The sequence below is a fragment of the Rana temporaria genome, chromosome 5 (assembly GCF_905171775.1).
Source record: "Rana temporaria chromosome 5, aRanTem1.1, whole genome shotgun sequence".
Lineage (NCBI taxonomy): Eukaryota > Metazoa > Chordata > Amphibia > Anura > Ranidae > Rana > Rana temporaria.
The window spans coordinates 44,182,502-44,201,892 of record NC_053493.1 but is presented as its reverse complement, the minus strand read 5'-3'; the positions used below and the strand labels follow the sequence as shown (position 1 = coordinate 44,201,892).

General features: G+C 42.3%; 1 protein-coding gene across 1 annotated transcript in view; it reads right to left on the bottom strand.

Moving 5' to 3' along the window:
• ARL5B (ADP ribosylation factor like GTPase 5B) overlaps positions 1–18,091 on the bottom strand; it is a 154,694-nt gene extending 136,603 nt beyond the window's left edge. Inside the window, exon 1 of the mRNA XM_040352488.1 lies at positions 17,804–18,091. Within this exon, the coding sequence (XP_040208422.1) occupies positions 17,804–17,849 (46 nt within the window). The 5' untranslated portion in view covers positions 17,850–18,091. The remainder of the gene's footprint in view (positions 1–17,803) is intronic.
• Positions 18,092–19,391: the final 1,300 nt, after the last annotated feature.

Below are 19,391 nucleotides of genomic sequence, written 5' to 3'. Positions count from 1 at the left end.
CACTGGTACAGTATTAAAACCCTATGGTACATTTTAGGCTGTACCACTCTCTTTGTTCTCCTTTCTTTACCTTTTATCTCTCTCTATCCTAATTTCCTTTTTTTTTTACCCATACCCCTCTAGCTGTCTTTCTTGCTCTTTCTCTCCCTTTTTATTTGTTCATCCCCCTCTTTTCCTCCCCCTTTCATATATTCTCTATTTTATCTCCTTCTCTTACTCCTTGGTGGGTAGGTGGGGGGTATGGGATGAGCGGCAGTGCTGGCGGGGGAGGTTGGGATAAGTGGCAGTGCTGGTGGGGGGGGGGGGGGTTTGGGATGAGTGTCAGTGCTGCGTGGAGTTCTGATTGGCCAACTTAGGTGCTCCTGATCATGGTCATTTGCTGAACTGAATACTGTAGTGGGGACTTTTAATGGCAACTATAATCAAAGGTAGTGTTACTCACTGTCTCTGGGTTCACTTTGTCTCCGACTTTGTGGTGTCTCGTAGCAGTGACACCTATGTCGAAATCAGGAGATAGGGTCTCCTCCACTGACCTCTAGTCTCTGCCCCCCAGCCATGCCGTGAACTGAGTGGACAGCTGCAAAAAGGCTGGGAGAGAGAGTGGTGCGGGCTTCGGTAACAGCCCAAGATCTGGTGACCCCTGGCAAATCATCATTTGACCCCCGAGGGGGTCCCGACCCCCAGGTTGAGAACCACTGGTTTAGATCAAAGCATATTCATGTGTTAGAATGTGGCAAGACTTGAAAATGACTGTTCACAGACGCTCTCCATCCAATCTGACAGAGCTTGAGCTATTTTGCAAAGAAGAATGGGCAAAAATATCACTATCTAGATGTGCAAAGCTGGTAGAGACACCCCCAAAAAGACTTGCAGCTGTAATTGTAGTGAAAGGAGGTTCTACAAAGTATTGACTCCGGGGGTCTGAATACAAATGTACACCACACTTTTCACATATTTATTTGTAAAAAAAATTAAAACCATTTATCATTTTCCATCCACTTCACAATTATGTGCCACTTTGGTGTTGGTCCATTACATAAAATCCCCCATTTTTTTTTTTGGTTGTAACATGACAAAATGTCAAACATTTCAAGGGGTATGAATATTTTTCAAGGCACTGTTTGTGTTCCCAATCACATAGGATACCTAAAAACATAAAAAAAAAAAATGCTTACCTTTTAGATGTTTCTAGGGAGAAGGTGTCATGGCAGACTGCATACATTTGTGAACAAATTCAGAATGAAGGTCCATGCACACTGGACCTAAAAAAAAACAGTTCTTTTGGCAGAAAAAACTCTCACTGGCGTTTAATAATTTTTTTTGCCAGAGAACTGCTCTCAAAATGCAAGCCAGAAGGGATTTTTTCTGCCTCTAAACTCTGAGCTTAAAAGTAGCCTCTAATCGTCCTAATGTGCATGGACACATAGGATAACATTGAGCTGCTTCTACAGGCAAAAACGCTGAACTCCTCTAGAAGCAGCATTTTTTTCAAGCCAGTGTGACCCAAATTCTGTCCCAATAGAAAGACTTATGACAGGCTCAGCTTTGTCTCATTAACATAAAGATTTAGGGGCAGATCCACAAAAGAATTACGCCAGCGAATCTCTTGATACGCCGCGTAATTTCAAATTTTGCGCGTCGTATCTTTGTTTTGTATCTACAAAACAAGATACGACTGTATCTCGGATCGATCCGACAGACGTACGTCTTAGTACGCCGTCGGATCTTAGGTGCATTTTTTCAGCGGCCGCTAGGTGGCGTTTCCGTCAATTTCCATGTCGAGTATGCAAATTAGCTTGTTACGGCGATCCACGAACGCACGTCCGGCGCATTTTTTTACGTCGTTTGCGTTCGGCTTTTTCCGGCGTATAGTTACCCCTGCTATTATGAGGCGTACTCAATGTTAAGTATGGCCGTCGTTCCCGCGTCGCCTTTTGAATTTTTTACGTTGTTTGAGTAAGTCGTTCGCGAATAGGGATTTGCGTAGAATGACGTCACCAGCGTAAGCATTGGCCTGTTCCGGTTTAATTTCGAGCATGCGCACTGGGATACCCCCACGGACGGCGCCGTTCAAAAAAAACGTTGTTTACGTCGGGTCACGACGTATTTACATAAAACACGCCCCCATCACATCCATTTGAATTCCGCGCCCTTACGCCGCCAAAGATACACTACGCCGCCGTAACTTACTGCGCAAATTCTTTGAGGATTCGGGAAAAAAAAAAAGGTACGGCGGCGTAGTGTATCTTAGATACGCTGCGCCCGGCGGAAATATGCGCCGAGGTATGTGAATCTGCTCCTTAGAAGCTAGGCTTTTCAATTGTAACACAGGACAGACAGTTTCAAAAATTAGTTTACAACCAATAATGATATCTGCCAGCACAATACAGGCAAGGTAAATTATGGTATACCTCAGCTCCCTAAAAAACAAAGAGATCCAAGTAGGATTTTTCAGTGCTGAAGTTATCAAAATATTTAATTTTTTTTTTTTTTTGTGTTTCTTTTTAAGTTATGCTATGTGAATGAAAATATGTAACAAATATAAAGTAGGTGATATCCCAATTTGGCTGTAAAAGTGGAAATGCACATAAATTGCAGGCACAGCATGCTGGGAGTGGTAGTTCTGCAGCTAATGAGTGACTAGTCAGCTGTCCCTGAATCAGACAGATCAGCACGATTAGAGGCAGTGCTAATATGTGCATTCTTTGGCCTTTTTTTTTTCTTTATACCACTTTTTTTATCCTAAGATATTTGTGGTCTCATACAGTAAGAATTACACTTTTACTAAACATATTGTACTGTACATATATAAATGAAAGGAATTTTGATTGATGCATAGAAGGGAATGGAGTGGGTTAAGACAGGGAAACTTGCTGCCTTAGTCAGTGGCCTATAACACCTTTCTATAAACCCGGACTTGATAACAGATGAAGGTCACATCATTGCTGATGATACAAACACCATAAAGAGAACATGTCTATGCATCACTTCACACACACACACAGCACAATCAATACACTGCACACACAATACAGTGTACCCGGTACATACCAAAACCATCTGTCATGGCCGGGCAATAATGAAGAGGAGAATGGGATAAACCAACAAATAAGGAACACATACAAAAATGGAGATAACATAATGAGGAACATTTGGGAAAACTCTTCTTAAGGTGTTGCCTGTATGAGCCAATCGGAACAGCTGTCCAGTTTTTAACATGCACTAGGAAATGGCAGCTAGAATTTTACTGGATGTTATGGGTAACTATGTTTTTTTATACTGTATGTGTTTTCAGAAATGTTCTCAATGAATGGATAATGGGTATAATAAAAGCTGGAGTCATGGTTGATTTTAAAGTGGTTGTAAACCTTTACATGTACCCAGTGGAGTGACTGGCCTCATATGACACAGAGATGAAACAAATCCTCCTACATAGGTTGTAGCTGTTGATCTGCAGCCACCTTTCCCCTACATCCATTCAAAGTTCAGAATTTACAAAGCTTGTCTGAGCCGTTATAAAAAAGAGGGCGGAGAGCCGAAGTCACACTATGCAGAGCTCAGTAAGGAGAGCTCTAACAGCTAATTGGAGGGAAGAGACAACCCCCCTCAGCACAAAGGAACAGAGCTGAGGCTGCCAATCAGCTGGAGGTCCCTCCCCCGTCACCTTTTTTCTCTTGGTGTCAGAAAAACCTGTCAGAAGTGATTTACCCTGATAGCAGAGGGATAGGGCAGGAGACAGAAATTACACTTAGTGCTCTGAAAGCAAGTACACACTATAGAGGGATACGCTTTGTTCATATTTCATGTCTGAGGTTTACAACCACTTTAAGCACTACAATCATTTATTAAAATAAAAACACACATCAAGAGAAATACAGGACCTTCTACAGAAAATGCTAGCTGCCTGGCTGATTCCAGCTTTATTAGCTAGTTAGAGTTACTAACCAGACACATGCATGCAAAAAAGACAAGTGAGTCAGTAATGGAAAATACTAAAGTTTCAGGATCAGTATGACATCCTCAGTACAGATATTCTTTATAAAGATTCCATCATAGAGAAAAATAATCTGCTGCCTCTAAATCCTTTTGCTGCTTTAAAAGTTAAAGGTAAAGCGTCACACATTCCTGGTGGCTCATTAATATAATGGGCAGCTTCACTGGGCAAGAAGGTTGCTTTGCAGTTCTTCAGTTCCCAGCACCCAGAAGGGTTTCATGCAGTGATGGCCCATCCATAAGGGGTGCAGCAGGGGCGTGCCCCCCTAATCCATGTGCCCGGCCCCTAATTTACATGCCGGACACATGGATTTCAATGTTTTTTTTTTTTTTTTTAGAAGCACATTATTAGAGCCAGAGGCTATAATTGGCTTACCAAAAGGGTGCTCTGCGCCCTGAGCCAACCCAGTTGTGTGACAATAACAAATTAATATTTGCTATCGTCTTCCTGATTCTCCACCTTGCCAATCAGGGTCCTAAGACTCGTCCAAGTGGCTGCCGAATAGGCTGGAGGAGATGCAGGGGAAGCCGTTGAGGAGGAAGCAATGCCCGTGACCTAGATGGGGTAGGTGTGGGGCTGGTGGGCCGACAGACCGTCTGGGGAGGGGGGTTGCCAGTGGTTTGTTTGCCACCCCCCCCCCCCAAAGAATGGAGCACCAGCCGCCACTGGTTTTATGTCATGTCACCTTAGGATCCCCAAGGCTGGTGATTCTTGGGATTCACTTAAAGCGGAGGTTCACCCATAGAGAACACTTTTTCCCCTTAGCTTCATGCTCGTTTTGTCTAGGGGAATCGGCTATTTGTATTAAAATATGATCCTGTACTTACCCGTTTACGAGATGCATCTTCTCCGCCGCTTCCGGGTATGGGCTGCGGGACTGGGCGTTCCTTCTTGATTGACAGTCTTCCGAGAGGCTTCCGACGGTCGCATCCATCGCGTCACGATTTTCCGAAAGAAGCCGAACGTCGGTGCGCAGGCGCAGTATAGAGCCGCACCGACGTTCGGCTTCTTTCGGCTACGAGTGACGCGATGGATGCGACCGTCGGAAGCCTCTCGGAAGACTGTCAATCAAGAAGGAACGCCCGCTCCCGAAGACCCATACCCGGAAGCCGACGGAGAAGATGCATCTCGAAAATGGTAAGTACGGCTCATATTTTAAAACAAATAGCCGATTCCCCTAGACAAAACGAGCATCAATCTAAGGGGAAAAGAGAAAAAAAAAAAAAATTGGTTGAACTCCCGCTTTAACCAATTAATTACATTATGGAAGGTAAACATGTAAAATTGTCCTTTTAGATTAGTTTACATTTGCTTAAGTTCTGGTTACCACAGTTTTTCCTGTCCACATATTTGTTAGAACTTCGTCCATATGTAGACACAAACAACATTATGGGACAATGGAAGAGTGAACTGTTAATAGTAATGCTGAATGTAGCATTCTTCAGGTTCATATTTGAACACAAGTTGAAATTACAAAAAGTAATGTTTAAAGTGCAGTCCATCAGTAATTGAAGATTACTCAAGGAAGAAGAAGTATAGAGTGATGCCTCGTACACACGACCGTTTTTCACAACAAGAAAACTGCCATTTTTTATATTGGTCGAGAAAACCGGTCGTGCGTATGCTCCCTAGCAGTTTTCCCTACGAAAAAACTGCCCGCAAAAAAATTGTGACCAGCTCTCTTTTTCTGGTCATGTTTCACATCAGTCTTTTTCTCGTCGTGAAAAACGGTCGTATGTATGCTTTTCCGAGGGGAAACAAAACGTGCATGCTCAGAATCAAGTATGCAGCCCAAAGGGTGGCGCCATTTGAAAGGAACTTCCCCCTTTATAGTCCCGTCGTACGTGTTGTACGCCACCGCACTTTGGTCGGACGTTTTTGTGCATGAACCTGTATATGCAAGTCAGGCTGGAGAGGAATCACGTCGTGAAAAACGGGTTTTTGAACGACAGGAAAAACGATGGTGTGTACGCGGCATAACAATTATTCAATTTCTGTTGAATGCAGCGAAAGCATTGATCCCAAAGCATTGGAAGTTAAAGGAAATACAGAGGATAAAGGATTGGTTGGGGGAGATAGATAAAACCAGATTCATGGAAGAACTAATTAGTTCCCCAAAAGATTGAGAGATGAGATTTCATAGTACCTGTATGAGCTGGTTGTAATTTAAACAATCCCCGGAACACACAATGTATATGGGGAGTGAGAGCAGTTTTTAGGGGCTCTTCCTGTGTCTTCCCCACCCCCTTTTTTTCCTCACAATTTGTTGGAGGGTAGCGGGAATAAATTCCCTCTCCCCCTCTTTATAAAAATAATAATTATATATATATATATATATATATATATATATATATATATATATATATATATTATATATTAAGCAATCACTTTTTTTTTTTGCACGATTTGTTGGAGGGTAGCATGGGGGTAGTGGGATGGGATTCTTTCTCCCCCTCTTTATAAAAAAGGATAAAATGTAGAAGGGAAGGTTCTCTGACTCTCGCCCACTCCGTTGGGTTTCTGGTATAGTTATTTTGGCTGTATGGTTTTTTCCTACTTTTTTTTTTTTATTTCATCTAGGGAAACTAAAAAGGAGTATATGTTATGGATGGTTTCATTCTTGTGTTTTATGTGTTTTTATGAATGTAATGTATAAATGTTTTTGGAAAAGTATGTACAAAAACTAAATAAAAATATATTAAACATTAGTAATTGAAGTTACTAAATTCGTTATGTTTAATACCATATTTTACCAGGTGGTGGTGCCGCAGGAAAATGTGTGATTACTGCTGTCTACTGTAAGAGCCCTTTCACACTGAAGCAGTTTTTAGGAGTTTTAGCGATAGAAATAGTGCCTGAAAACTGCCTCACATGTCGTCTGAATGTAAAAGCCCGATTGCTTTCACACTGGAGGGGTGCACTTGCGGAACATTCGAAAAAGTCCTGCGAGCAGCATCTTTGGGGTGGTTTGGGAGCGCTGTATACATTGCAATGAATGGGCAGCGCCTGAAAAGCACTTCCGAAGCGCAGCAAAACGGGTATTTTTAACCCTTTCTTTGGGGTTAAATGCGCCCTGCTATCGGCCAAAAAAGGCAGCTAAAACAGCGGTAAAGCGCCGCTAATACGAGCAACACTAATGCACGGGCGGCCCCAGTGTGAAAGGGGTCTAAGAAAGCCTAAACCAACCAAAACAAGGACTCTTTAAGGCTGCATTCACACTTTCGTGTAGCCGGAATAAGCGTTCCCGCTCACGATTTTGGTTCAGCGATTTGCATACTATTTAGCGTGTCGCACATATCGCAGCTCATTCACTTAATTGGCTGCCCTATGCACTTTTGTCACCGGACAAAAAAAACTTTTTGGGCTATACAAGCATTTATAAAACACTGTATTCATTTTTAAAATTCTGTATTCTCTGTCTTTGATTGGTGGATCTTTATTTTATTTTTTATATCACAATGTAGAGTATAAGATTTCCTATCATCTGTGCCCAGTCTTGCCACACAGAGTTAATCCAGCTCTGAGCAATCCTCTTTAAAGCCCCGTACACACGGTCGGATTTTCGGCCAACCAACTTCAAAATCCGGCACTTTTCAAATTTGTCCGACCGTGTGTACGTTCCATCGGACCAACTTTTTTGGCTTACATCGGACAAAAAGTTGGGTCTGTGAACGGACCAACTTTATGTTCCGAAAAGTCCGATTGTGCAAAGTGCGACCGTGTGTACAGAAAACAATCGGACTTTACAAAAAAGTCTAAATGCGCATGCCCCGAAATAAAGAGCACCCGGAAGCCATCTGTCTAGTAAAACTAGCGTTCGTATTCGAAAATGCTCATTCGTCACGCGGCAAGTTTCGAAATCTCAAAAAGCAGCGCATATTCTCTTTTTCTTTATAATGTCCTAATATGTACATCTGCTCAACTGGTGATACGGACGGATTAAAAACAAATGTATTTACTTTGGATCAGTGTATTTTCTTGATATGAATCCAGCCTTTTTTTTATATTTCTTTTAAATTCAAAACAAAAAAATATCCCCAATTCTTTATGCTGGGCAAAGTAATAACTACTCTATTTGTGTCCCTTCAATTTTAGCAAAGGGCCTGCCTACTCACAAACTGACATTTGACTTTCCACACATAATCCACAAGTTTTTAGCATCATCCTTTTATTTTTAAAAAAATACAAAACAACAGGAAGGCAGCAATTGAAGAACTGGTTGACTTGGCAAAGCCTCTGTACCCCAGGGCATACATAAATTATGTTAGAATCTCCAAACTTGGGGACCTGAGCATGAACTTAAATATAAGGAGCCCAAGAAGATTGTGGTCTCCAAAAGATGGGGAGCAGCAGCAGCAGACATATATGTGCCCAGGCTGTGGTACTTCAACAGGCTGATATTTCTGCATACCAAACTGAACCACGACCAACACTCTCCACACTTCACACCTCATCAGCTGAGGCCTTATATTTTTTAGCACTCCCACCACAATACAAAAAACAATAATAGATTAAAACTAAAGATTTTACGCCATTATTCGAGCATTTTTTGGTAAGCCAAACCTAAAATTACATACTCAACTTCAAATAATAGAAAAAATATGTTCCAAATCATAATATTTATATACAAATTAGTATCCCCTAAAATCGGGGCTCTGAGTTGGCCACTGACCCCCATGCTGCTGGGGTGGGTTGGCTTGCTGTGGTGGGTTGGCTTGCTGGGGTGGGTGGGCTTGCTGGGGTGGGTGGGCTTGCTGGGGTGGGTAGGTTGGCTGGTGTGGGTAGGCTGGCTGGTGTGGGTAGGTTGGCTGGTGTGGGTAGGCTGGGTGTGCTTGGAAGCTTGTCTGGGGTTGGTAGGCTGTCTGTGGTTGGTAGGCCTGTTGTACATTGGCTGGAGGTGCGTGTTCGAAATCACATACATGTGAAATAGGGGTTAGCTCCCGTTTCCTGGCCTTGCTAAGGAGCTGGACCATGATCCCCTCACATAGCTCCCTTTGATCGGCATCAATTTCGCGTAGTTTGTTTGCTATAAAACAGCCAAACCCTTCTGCACTATCGGGTGCTGTGGTGATGACCGATGTGGCCCTACTCAGAAATTCCGCTGTGGCATCATCCAGATGTTGCCTCTTCTTGGTCCTTTTCCTAGGAGGGTTCAGTGTAGGGATTCTACATTGTGTGGACTGTCTGCTGGGCCCAGCCTCTTCTTGGCTGCCAACGTCCTGTGTCTGAAAAAGGAGCATCATTTCTTTTTTCTTGCCATCATAAAAACACATTAACATCATAGTATATCTGAATGCACATATTTTCAGGAATACTATACCTGTGTCAAGCTGAGCTCCTCCTCCTCCTCCTCCTCCTCCTCCTCATCCTGAGTTGGTTCAGCCTCAGTATCTGTGGCCTCTGCTGATGCGGATGCAAGTGTGGAAAGATGTTTTCGTGGCTCAGTTTGGTCCTTTAAAAACATCAGGCTGCTGAAGTACCATAGCTTGGGCACATACACATCGTCTGCTGCAGCTCCCGATCTTTTTGAACCCTCAATCTTCTTGAGCTCCCTCAGAAAAGTGCTCCTCAGGCTCCCAATTTTGGCTTTTATTTGGGTCTCGTTGGCCCTGGGGTACACAGTCTTTGCTTCTGCCACCAGTTCATCAATTGCTGCCTGCCTTTTATTTTTATTTGAGTAGTCTTTATTGGTGACCTGCCACAGACATGTGTGAGATCTATAGAGATCAATATATCCTAAAAAACATGCCGAAAGCAAAGGGTGGAAAGCTGAATTCAAAAGCCTTCATCAGAAGACTTTTGAATTCAGCTTTCCACCCTTTGCTTTCGGCATGTTTTTTAGGATATATCTGCAATAAAGGATACAATACAACCAATAAGTGCTTGCTTTAACTTCCTAACCTGCTTATACAATCTCTGTTTGCTCTAAGCTAAATCATGCAGTAACCACTAGTGTCCCAATGTATTCACCTACCTTCGTTCCGCGTATACCTTCGGCTGCATGTAGAGTCGTTCCGTTCGTGCATGCGTCCGTGACATCGAGCGCTCGTTCTTGATTTATATAGCCTGCGCATGCGTGAAGCTTCGCTCTACGTGCGTCATGGCGCTGGGGCGGGACCACATTCCTTTTTCTTCATGTGACATTCTGGGATGTGTGAGAGAGAATGTGATGGCGGAACCCACGAAAACGAATAGGCCCCGCAGTGGAGGCGTTTATAGAAAACACAAGGCCATCCCCATGAGCAAGGGGGAGATGGTGGAGATGGTTCGCATCTTTGAAAAGTACGATTACGATTGTAAACTCGAAAATTATGATAGGCCCAACAGCCATAAAGACTGGGTTCTGGAGAAGGTCCTCGCAGTATTGGAAGGAGATTATGGTGTCCAACAAACGAAAGACCAAATCCGCAAACGATGGTCAGATTTGAAGCACAGAGAGCAAGAAAATTTTGAAGCCATTCACATTCATTATCAAAAGAAGTAAGTACATGTAATTAGAGAATTATTTGTCTGTACATTATAGATGGATGAAATTTTATGTGTTTTTTTTTCTGGTGGGGCCTACAGAAGAAGTTAATGGGAGTTTACAAGCAAGTCATTATAATTGTAAAGTTTTTCTTATGTCTTGGCTACTTTTGTCAAATCCTTAATATACTGTATTCTAATTTTTTCTACAGGACAAAGGCACAGAGAAAGACACCACAGGGGACAAAGGGAGGCTTCCCTTGGCCGGGCTCCAACAGGGGAGAGAACAGGGGAGACAACAGGCCCAAAATCTGCCCCAAAACGTAAGTTAATAATAATACGAATGTGCTTTTGCCAGTGACAGGGGTGTTTATAGGTAGGACAAAGGCCATGGGCTCAGGGCGAAACGTAATGGGTACATTACACTTTATGTTAGATGCGTGGCTCATCACTGACCATTAATGACACATTTGCAGGGTAGACATGGGTAGAGGAGAGGCCCTGGGGATCAGAGTCACACAAAGTCACGCCTGCTAGATTTCACATCATATAAACCATATTGCCATAGGAAACAAGAGTGATGGGTGTCATCTGCCTGAGTTGTTTAATGTTTAATGTGGCCTATATATAGACATGTATTCACACATTTTTAATGACATCATACTCCTGTTCCCTAGCATTGCGTTTATTTTAATAATGCATAGTGTAGTGCACTAGTGTGGAGCAAACTGGTTCACCAGGGCAAGGTTGGTGTACTTTAAAAGCAGCACATGTGATTATGTTAATATACTGTAATGTAATTTTGGCGAGGATTCATAGATGATTTATTCTTTCATTTTAGAGGATTGTGAGTGTGCTCAGCACCAACCTTTGCAGGATTTGGAGGATAGTGCCAGACCCAGCAAAGAGCCACCAGTCGACAGCACATCCCCAGACACCAGATATGCTGAGGGTGAAGGAGTGCAAGAAATGCAAGATGAGCCTTCGGAGGTTGTTGTTTGCCCCAGTAAGTTTTTGGAACATGTGCCTTGCAAAATCAACACCTGTTTCTTGTTTCGAGGTCCACACCACACACGCCTACACCACAATAGCAAATTATTTAGAGTATTCAACATTTGAGCATGTAGAAGGGAGAGGTGGCAGTGGTGTTTAGGTAGATGCATGTGAAGACACATGTAGTGTGTACATTCACTAGTAGTGTAGGTGTCTTATGAAGCTGAAAAAGCTTGTTAGGACTAATTGAGTGTCTAGGTTTAGGTAAGTATTTCCTGAAAATAGACCAGATTGTTTAGATTTTTTTTTTTTTGGATTGCCTCAGTCACTTGACCATCAAACCCATTCAAAATTTTTGTCTTTTTCCAAGGCCACCAACTACCAGGATGCACTATTGGTCGGATCAGTGCTGATATGCTGCAGGCAATGACAGAGCTGGAAAATCTCAAGGAGGCTGCCACTGGTGTTCAGAGACGAATCCGGGATTATTACGACCTGTTAGCAAAATTTTAGTTGTTTTCTATCGTACATTTCTAATTACAAATGTTCCCTCGTGTTCAAGGTTTTATCATGGAAATATTTGTAATTAGCCTTGTTTGCACATGCTCAGTTTGTGAGAATTCAAAGAATTTGCACTAATTCTATTTGCACTACGCACATTTTTGACCATGTGACTTTTTTCGCCAATACAATACTTTAATTGGTTGGTCATTACCACAAAATGACAATCTTTATGTGTGATTTCAGGGTCTCAGCTGAGTGTTTATCCACTCTTCTTCTCCTGGTGCCTACAAATGTCATTTTCAATTTTTTTAAGGGCTAGACCTTAAAATCAGACAAAAATGCACATACACAAATGCCCAATGTATCGAGGACAAAAGTGGAACAACTTGTCATTCTGACCCTGGGATTGCACCAGGAGAAGGAGAGTTGAGAAAGACTGTGCTAAGGGTCAGTTCACATCAGACGCAGTTCCATTCATTTTGGTGTGCATTTTTGTATGCGACAAAGATGCAGGCACAGTGTTTGACATGCACTCCATTATGGTTCCGGTCGGCTCTAGCTCACAACATGGTAGTCCGTTTCCGGTGATAAGGATGACTACATGTTGTGAGCTACAGCCAACCAGAACCCACGGAGCGCATGGAGACCACTGTGCATGCCTTTTTGCCACACCCAAAAATGGAACACAGAATGAACAAAAGTGCATCTGGACAGACATTTACATTAGTAAATTTGATTTTGGTGCGTGAATAAAGCTGAAAATGGTTACATTTCTTCACAAAACACTTGGCAATGTCTAGGGCTGTGTTTTAAAAGATGCATGTTTAGCGTTTAAAAAAAAACATACACAATTGTGTTATTCCTGAACTACCAATGTTTTTGTATTTTGAAAACTGCCAAAAAGTGACATTGGATTGTGCAGGATTGAACAATTATATTTTTTCAAAGATTTTGTGGCTTATTATTTATCTGATCACTACTACCAGTATATTTGCATATGGAAAATGGGTGTAGCAGAACCAAAAGGCATAATAATAATACACATAGCTGTTTGTAAATTTAGAAGGGCTAATTCAACATTTGCTTGGTTCAAAATATTTAATGCTAATCACAGCAACATTTCATTAATCAGTAAAATAATATTAATAAACACAGATAACAGCATCTTGAAACAGAAATTCGGGTTTTCAAAAGGAACATCAGAAAGCTTCTCAAAAAACTACAGGAGATCTTGCTGCCAAGGCACTGCCCCTCTACCCACAAAATAGTCCATATATTGCTCCCGCACCAGACGGGCATTCTGGGAGGAGACAGCAGGTCTAGTTAGTTGCAGGGCTGGCATCACTGCGTCTTCAGCTGGCCGTCCACCTGAGGGGTCATCAGTATGGCCTGGAACCAATGTAGTTAGCAGCATTCCTCCGTAGAAAATTATGGAGGATGCAGCAGCACAACACCACATGATTAATTTTGTATTCCGCCAAGTGAATGGCAGTCAGAAAAAGCCTAAACCGACAGGACAAAATGCCAAAGGCGTTTTCAACCACCCTTCTGGCACGAGATAGTCTATAGTTATATATCCGTTGCTCAGGGGTGAGGTTCCTCATTGGAAAGGGCTTTAAAAGATGTTCCCCAAGAGCAAACGCCTCATCTGCCACAAAAACAAAGTTGAGGCCCTCCACGTTGTCCTGCGCAAGTGGCAAATGTAAGGTGCCAGACGTAAGACGCTGATAGAATTCGGTATGAGCCATGACACCTCCATCAGAATGACGACCATTCATACCGACATCAACATATAAAAACTCATAATTTGCTGAAACAATAGCAAGCAGAACTATGCTGTTAAAGCCCTTATAATTATAAAAATAAGAGCCTGAGGCCGGTGGAGGAACAATTCGGACATGTTTCCCATCAATGCACCCCCACAGTTGGGAAAATTCCACTGATTGGCAAACTGGGCCGCAACATCCTGCCATTCCTCAGGGCTTGAAGGAAACTGTGGAGTCAAGCAAAGAAAAATTAGTTAATACTTGAGCACAAAATAGTATCAGCATTTTTAAAACATACATTATAGGGGCAAGAGAACACTAAAATATATCCAAACATTTGTTGAATAAAAATTAACAAGCAGAGCTAATAATATGCTTCCTGACTCCCTCTGGTGGCAGATTAAATACATTTTGGGGAGATAATGTTGAATGCTTAAAGTTTGGCAAGTGTTAAGAACTCTCTCCTTTTCCATGAGACCAATATGGTGAACCAATGAAGGATCAGGTTGCAACCGACTTTGGTTTTTGTGATTGACACACCAGAGGGTAGACAATAACATAATATATACAAATAAGACAAAGTACAAATCAAATATTTTTGAGAAATAGTGAAGTGTATCAAATGTGAAAACAAAGAAAACAACTTACCCGAATATAGTCCTTCTGCAGGACTTGAATAATGGCACAGCAAGTGTCCGGAATTATGTGTCCCAGAGCCTGGGGAGAGATCCCAGTGGTGAACTTGATGTCCTGGAGACTTCTTCCTGTGGCCAAATAACGCAAAGTAGCTATGAGCCGTTGCTCTGCAGGAATGGCAGGCCTCATACAGGTGTCCTTCTTGCTAATATATGGGGACAGCAAGTTTAGAAGACGCTGGAAGCAGGCATCTGACATCCGAAGATAGTTCCGAATATCATTCGGATTATTTTCTTGCAGCTCCCTCAGCAATGACATATGGGAAAATTGGTCCCGATGAAGCAACCAATTTTTGGTCCAAACAGTCCTCCTCTTCCTGGTCCTGGTCCGGGCTTGAGCAATAGCCAGAACTCCAAGACCATAAACAGCCCGTTCTCTCGCTGGATTCCGCAACATATCGTTATCGAGCGAACGCACGCAAAGTAACGACCAAAAAGGCACGAAAATGGAAATCGGGAAAGCAATCACACGAAACGTCAACTAACTATATAGTAGCTGATGGAACGCAACGCGTGACGTACGAAAATTGAACTTCCACTTTGAATCGCGTGGCAGTACGTTAAAACGTCACTACGTTCGTGTTGGTTGCCGAAAAAGTCCGAGTGTGTGTATGCTATGGGTGTGATCGGACAAATCAATAAAGTCAAAAATCCAAGGGAAATTTTGTTGGATGTCCGACCGTGTGTACGAACCTTTAGGCTTCATTTCCATGGACGTTTTTACAGCCACTTTTTTTAGTTTTTTTTGCAGCTTAACCACTTGCTCACCACCTACAGTGAAAATACGGCGGCAAAGTGGTTGCTTAACTCTGGGAGGACGTCCATGGACGTCCTCCCAGAATCGCGCGCCCCTTGGGGACCAGAGGACCCGGCGCATCACGGATCGCGGTAAATTGCCGCTGATAGCGGCCGTTTACCACGTGATCGCTCCGTCCAATGACGGAGCGATCACATGTAAACAAACTGGCGTCATTTGATGACGCCGGTTCCTCCCTCCTCTCTCTGTACCGATCTGTACAGTGTGAGAGGGGGAGCGCGGGTGTCAGCAGCGCTGTGGATGGATCTGTGACTATTGCAGTCACAGATCCATCCATCCCTGCAACCCCCTGCAATACCCCCTGCAATACTGTGCAATACCCCCTGCAATACTGTGCAATACCCCCTGCAAAACCCCGCACAATACCCCCGCAATACCCCCGCAATACCCCCGCACAATACTCTGCAATACCCCCGCACAGTACCCGGAAAAAAAAACCATGCGTTTTAACCACTTCCTGCCCGCCATATGACGTCCTTGACTTTGTGCAGGGATATCTGAATGATGCCTGCAGCTACAGGCATCATTCAGATATCCTCTTTTTCAGTCGGCGATTCCCTACACCATAAGAACAATGTCGGCTGTTCCACCTCTTAATTGTTCTTACGGGAGGCGAAAGGGGACGTCCCCCCTCCCTTCTCCCTCCGGTGCTTCTTCCGACTCACCGCTACGATCGAAGCCAGGATCGCTTTTTTTTTTCCAGGCTTTTCCAGCCTAGAGGTGAGATGTGAGGTCTTATTGACCCCATATCTCACTGTAAAGAGGACCTGTCATGCTATATTCCTATTACAAAAACATTTATTTTTGGGGAAAAACATGTCAAACTAAAATAAAGAAAGTAAAATGAACAATAAAAAAAAATTGAAAGCGCCCCTGTTCCCGTGTGCTCGTATACAGGTCTATGACGTTAGAGCGAGAGCAATAATTTTGGCCCTAGACCTCTTCTCCAACTAAAAAGATGTAACCAGTAAAAATATTTAAAGCGTCACCTATGGGGATTTTTAAGTAGCGAAGTTTGGCGCCATTCCACAATCGTGTGCAATTTTGAAGGGTGACATGTTGGGTATCTATTGACTCGGCGTAACTTCATCTTTCATATTATGCAAAAACATTGGGCTAACTTTAATGTTTTTTTTTTTTTAAAGCACAAAACCGTTTTATTTCCAAAAAAACGCATTCGAAAAATTGCTGCGAAAATAACGTGCGCGATTGTATTCTCTAGGGTTTTTGCTAAAAAAGCATATATAATGTTTTGGGGTTCTATGTAATTTTCTAGCAAATAAATGATGATTTTTACATGTAGGAGAGAAATGTCAGAATTGGTCTGGGTGCTCCAGAACGCCTGATGGTGTTCCCTGCATGTTGGGCCTCTGTATGTGGCCACGCTGTGTAAAAGTCTCACACATTTGGTATCGTCATACTCGGGAGGAATAGCAGAATGTGTTTTGGGGTGTAATTTGTGGTATGCATATGCTGTGTGTGAGAAATAACCTGCGAATATGAACATTTTGTGGGAAAAAAAATATCTTGATTTTGCAAAGAATTGTGGGAAAAAAATGACAACTTCAAAAACTCACCATGCCTCTTTCTAAATACCTTGGAATGTCTTCTTTCCAAAAAGGGGTCATTTGGGGGGTATTTGTACTTTTCTGGCATGTTAGGGTCTCAAGAAACGAGAGAGGCCGTCAATACTTCAGGTGTGATCAAATTAATCAATTTTCAGATATTGGCACCATAGCTTGTGGACCCTATAACTTTCACCCAGACTAAATAATAACCAAATTTTTATTTTTTTTACCAAAGATATGTAGCAGTATACATTTTAGGCCAAATTTATTAAAAAAAAAATACTTTTTTTGCTAAATTTTATAATAGAAATGAAGAAAATTTCATTTTTTTACAAAATTTTCTTTCTTTTTTCATTTATAGCAAAAAAAATTAAAACCGCAGAGGTGATCACATACCACCAAAAGAAAGCTCTATTTGTGGGGAAAAAAAGGACAAAAATTTCATATGGATACAGTGTTGTATGACTTATTGTCATTCAAAATGTGAGACCCCCGAAAGCTGAAAATTGGTCTGGTGATTAAGGGGGTTTTCGTGCCTGGTGGTCAAGTGGTTAAACATCCTTTCACCAGTCAATAATATCCCTGATCACCGCCACACCAACCATATGACTAATTTCCTAACTTTCACAAAAATTGTAACTTAACACTCTCCATGAATGTAAGGAGGCGATCGACTCCTTACATTCAGACATAGTTTGTGTATAACTTACTGATGTGCAATGTGGGGATTGTCTTTAAATGTTGTTTTATGATACTTGTTTTATGTTCAATAAATATCTGTTATTTTTTACTACACCGTGTCCAACCAGTGCCGTGAATAGTCCCCCCCAAAATCCCCTCCCCTTTTTCCTTGACCTAATCAGTGACAAACGTTCGGCCTCAAGCAGCCAATGGTGTCCTAATTATTTGGGTCTTTTTATTTTACGTACTCCCAGTAGTATTATACACAGAGGGGGAGGGGAGTAGTAATGGTGATGGAGGTACCCGGCCGGCTCCCTCACCTTGGTTACAGAAGAAGTTCCACAGCTTGGCGAAGATGAGTCCCATGGCGGCAGACAGCGGTCCTCTCTCCCTCTCAGACACACATGACGAGGCCGGGCTCCGTGCTCTGTCACACTTCCAGGGACCGCACACTTCTCATTCCCAGCCACCGACACCCCACACCACCGCTGCCTCTTTACAGCCACGTGAGCGCTCACGCCACGACTTTACCTTAGCCAGCGTCTAACGTGCGGGTGACACGGTCAGGACGTTACAATGTTCTATCATTATCTCCAACCTGTCAAAACCGCCAACTGTTTGTACTGCGCATGCGCGCCCTCCCTTCTCCCCGCGGCATCATGGTTCTACTACACACCACCTGGACCAATCATAGTCAGACTTTCCCTATACGCCTACTCCGGAACGATAGCATTTGACCGCATATACTAGCCTGATGTGATCCTATTGGCTGTTCGTTGTAAATCGTGATTGCTGATTGGTTAAACTGAGCTGTAGTATCATGATCGGATTGCTAATTGGTTTCTCTGAAGAAGCCCTCTGATTGGGAGTTACTGTTGCTGCACGACCCGTTCAGGGGAGGAGTTGTGACTTTGCCTGCCTGGTTAAAGAGGACTTGTCTTTAAAGTGGTACTAAAGGTTTATTAAAAAATAAGAAACATGTCATACTTACCTCCACTGTGCAGTTTGTTTTTCACAGAGTGGCCCCGATCCACCTCTTCTGGGGTCCCTCGGCTCCTCCCCACAAGAGCTAGCCCCCTCTGGGAAGCGCTCTCCCGAGGGGGTTAGCTTGCGGGTGCGCTCCCGTGTGATACAGTTGGCGTTCATAGACACCGAGTGTATGACTCGGTCCCGCCCCCGGCGGCCGCGTCATTGGATTTGATTGACTTCATTTTTTTCAGTAGCCATCCGGGGCCCTTTAATAAAAAATAAATAAATATATATATATATATACAATTTATTTTTTATAAAAAGAAATTACAAAAAAGGGGAGTTGCATACAAAGCTTCCTCTGATTGTCTGAAGCAGAGAAGCTGGAAGATAATGTCACAATTCCCAATATAGGCATCCGGGACCTCTGGGCCCTTTAATAATAATAATAATAATAATAATAATAATAATTAAAAAAAAAACCTCTGGGCCCTTTAATAAAAATAAATAAAAAAAATATATAAATAAAAATAAACATGTATATAAAAAAAAAAGTGGGGGGGGGGGGGTTGCCATCCAGGGCCCTGGGAACCTCTGGGCCCTTTAATGAAAAAAATAAATAAAAAAATAAACATTTATAAAAAAAGGGGGTTTGCTACATGGGGCCCTGGGGACCTCTGAGCCCTTTAATAAAAAATATATATAATATATAAAAAAAAAATAAAGTAATATCAAAAAAAAATTTTTTTTTATTAAAAAAAAAATATTTTTTTTATAAAAAAAGGAGGGTTGCCACCCGGGGCCCTAGGGACCTCTGGGCCCTTTAATAATAATAAATATATATATATACATACATATATATATATATAAAATAAATAAAAAAATATATAAAAAAAATTTTTTTTATAAAAAATTAAAAAAAAGTGAGTTGCCATCTGG